This window comes from Nanorana parkeri, unplaced genomic scaffold, assembly GCF_000935625.1.
Source record: "Nanorana parkeri isolate BGI_ZX_2015 unplaced genomic scaffold, ASM93562v1 scaffold1966, whole genome shotgun sequence".
Lineage (NCBI taxonomy): Eukaryota > Metazoa > Chordata > Amphibia > Anura > Dicroglossidae > Nanorana > Nanorana parkeri.
This window is the reverse complement of record NW_017308234.1, coordinates 37634-40599: the sequence shown is the minus strand read 5'-3', so window position 1 is coordinate 40599 and position 2966 is coordinate 37634. Positions and strand designations below refer to the sequence as shown.

Genomic DNA, 2966 nt, shown 5'->3' with positions numbered 1-2966 from the left:
ACATTAGTGTTATCACAGCTTCCTTCAAGAGCCACAAAGGAGGCTGAAGAGGGCCACATGTTGCCCAAGAGAGATATCGCTCTGACATGTCTGCAATAAAATATTCACAGAGGGGGAAAAAAAAAAGTCCCCGGCTCCGGATTTCATATCGGTGTCACGAACACACTGCATCCCTCGGGGGCCCATACGTTTCATCCTGGGGTCCCACAGTTGATATGAGGCCTCCCAGGCTTCCACTGACCGCTCACAGGCTGCAGTGTGATGAGTGTCATTGGCTGCCTGGCCTCTGACATCCACCAATGACTGACGAGGACAGCACTGGGCAGAGCTCCGACATGGACCACCCCCTGCAGACAGAAGTCAGTGAACCCCTCCCCCATATTTACCTGGACCCGGCACTGCGGACAAGTGCGGCTATACATTGAGGGAAATTTATCAGATCTGGAGCAGTTGCCCAGGGCAACCAATCCAGTTTTGGTAAATACCCCCCTATATATAAAGTGGGAGGGAGGGGTATACCAGTGTTGGTGGTGTATATAAAGTGGTGGGTGAGGGGTATACCAGTGTTGGTGGAAGGTGTGCCCGCAGTTGATGGCCGCCACATCTCTCTGGTGATCGAAGTAGTCGGAGCAGATCGTACACAGGGCCCGGATCGGCATTTTCTCCTGATCCCCTCACCAAACGATTTGTTTTTACCGCGGTCCTCTACGGACGCTGCACGTCACTGCGTCATCACGTCACCCCGCTGGCAACGTCTTTACTCATTGGCTTAAGTGGATGGAGCGTACGTTTGGGGGCGGGGTACCAGGGGAAAGATTGACTTGAGACCCCACCTATAGAAAGCGAGGAGCTCCGCCCACCGGCTGACAGATCTTATTGCATGGCTGACACAGATTTCCATCCCGGATACAATGAGGGGTATTTACCAATACTGGAGCAGTTGCCCATGGCAACCAATCAGCATCCACCTTTCACTTTCAAACCTTAACTGAAGAGAGAAGCTGATTGGTTGCCGTGGGCAACTGCTCCAGATTCTTCTGCTCCAGTTTTGATACATTCCCCCCAATGTATATCATTTTTTACCATTCTTTATATAATATTATTCCATCTTCCCAGAACTTCTGTTGTTATATTTTCCTCTTTGTTTTCACCTGGTGATCCGGCTAGTTACACTTCCTGTCGTAGGGTGACAACGCTCGCTCACTGTACTGAATCTATGGAGGAGCAGCGTTGTCACCCAAGGACAAGACTACAGAACACCCCCTCCATAACATGTGTAAGGCTGATAACATTGTTGGTGCTTCCACCTCAGCTCAGAGGAAGGAAGTGACCACGACTCTGGATTTCAGGCGGGATCGACAGATTTTAACTAGAAATAGTAAACCTAGAGAACCCGTCTCATCTCAGGACTATAAGATGGAATGTATTATATTTTTGGGCTTGGATATCCTTTTCAGGATTGTATTGATGTGTCTCCGTTGAGGAGATTTCTCCTCACTTCCTGTCTATTTCAGGAAAATGAAGTGATGTCATTGTTGCCTGGAGGAGGAGATGGCAGTCTAGTATTCCCTGGGGACAGAACGGTGTTGAGGAGGAGACTAGTAATCTCGGGTGGCAGTGGGGGAGAAGGGTGCTGTCTTTGGATTGGGGGGCACCAGGCTAGTACCCTCTGGAGTAATAGGCGGCTACTGGAGGGGTTTCCTTTTCCTCCGGTGTTGATTCTGGCCTGGTAATGCCCGTCTTGTCCCCTGTTATAGGCAGGAACCCCTCGAGTGTTAATGCCCTCTGGTGGGGGTGCCCTTGTCTGGCCGAAGGGCTGGAAGCATTGGAAGCTCCGGGTGATGTGCCTCCTGGGGATGGGGTCACAGGGGTGCCAGAGAAACACAGAGGGTGGGGGGACCCCAAAAGTGTGGCACATGGTCACCTCTCATTGCTTGTCTTGGACACGCCTCCTAGGTCTGGAGTCTGCCCCTGTCAGGAGCCTTTCCCCCTCGGGGGGTCAGGAAATCAAGGTCCTTCCTCATCAGAAGAGGACCAGAGCACCCTCGTGCACTTTTTTTTTTCACCATTCACTCTTTTTGTTCTCGGGGGTTTGTTTTACGAGGTGCGCACCGCGGAGCTTCATATAGAGACACTAATGAGCTGATCTCTGTATTTATGGCATTTCCTGTAAATGAATTCTGAGAAGGCTGGAGCCTAACATGTGGCCCTTTGGCATTTATTGTGTGGCCCCCGGGGGGCCCCTGCAGACAGTTTTCTGTGTCCTGGCTCTTACTCAAACCAGTGAAGAAAAAAATATATTATCTGGGTCAGCTTCGTGTGAAGGAGCCATTGTGTGACTGTCCTCTGTACCGGCCGTACGGGGTATTCTAACGCTCAATGTAGAGGAAAGGGGAGAGACCCCCCAAATTTCTGGCTGCATTATGGAAATAAACTTCTGGGGTTCAGTCACAGGGACCGCGTGGAGTCAGGACTCAGGGACTGGTGTTGGTTGTTACCTGTGTGACCCTTTTATTCATTCATGCTTTTGCAGCTTCTGGAACCCTCATGTTTCCCTTTCTATGTTCCTAAAAGGTGCTGAAAGCCAGAACAGGAAGTCGGCTGTGCGTACGGAAATAACGTCCCCTCATGGCCCTCCCTTTACCTGAATCCCGTCACTGCTGAACATCGTGTCAGGTGTCGTTCTGGTAAGTTCCATAAGCTGAAGGCGACCATTTGTTGTATAAAATGTTCTCTTATCATTGTAACAATCACTTTTTAGGTCCATTTAAGAGGATCTGGTTGGTCATTATAAGTTATGTTTCTGCTTTTCCCTTCCTGTGTTTTATTATCCACCTTAAAGGGTATTTCCACTTTTGCAGCCATATTGGGGTAACATTATATGTGTTACATCTTCCCATCCACATATAATAACTTTACAATTAGAAAGTGTTGCCCATATGTGTACTTGCTGTCAAATCTTAGCT

At 49.4% G+C, this 2966-nt stretch overlaps 1 protein-coding gene across 1 annotated transcript in view; it reads right to left on the bottom strand.

The window, feature by feature from the left end:
- TRAIP (TRAF interacting protein) overlaps window positions 1-715 on the bottom strand; it is a 9093-nt gene extending 8378 nt beyond the window's left edge. The window contains exons 1-2 of the mRNA XM_018572192.1: window positions 562-715; window positions 387-444 (exon numbers count right to left, since the gene is read on the bottom strand). Of these exons, the coding sequence (XP_018427694.1) occupies window positions 387-444; window positions 562-659 (156 nt within the window). The 5' untranslated portion in view covers window positions 660-715. The remainder of the gene's footprint in view (window positions 1-386; window positions 445-561) is intronic.
- Between the last annotated feature and the right edge of the window lie 2251 nt (window positions 716-2966).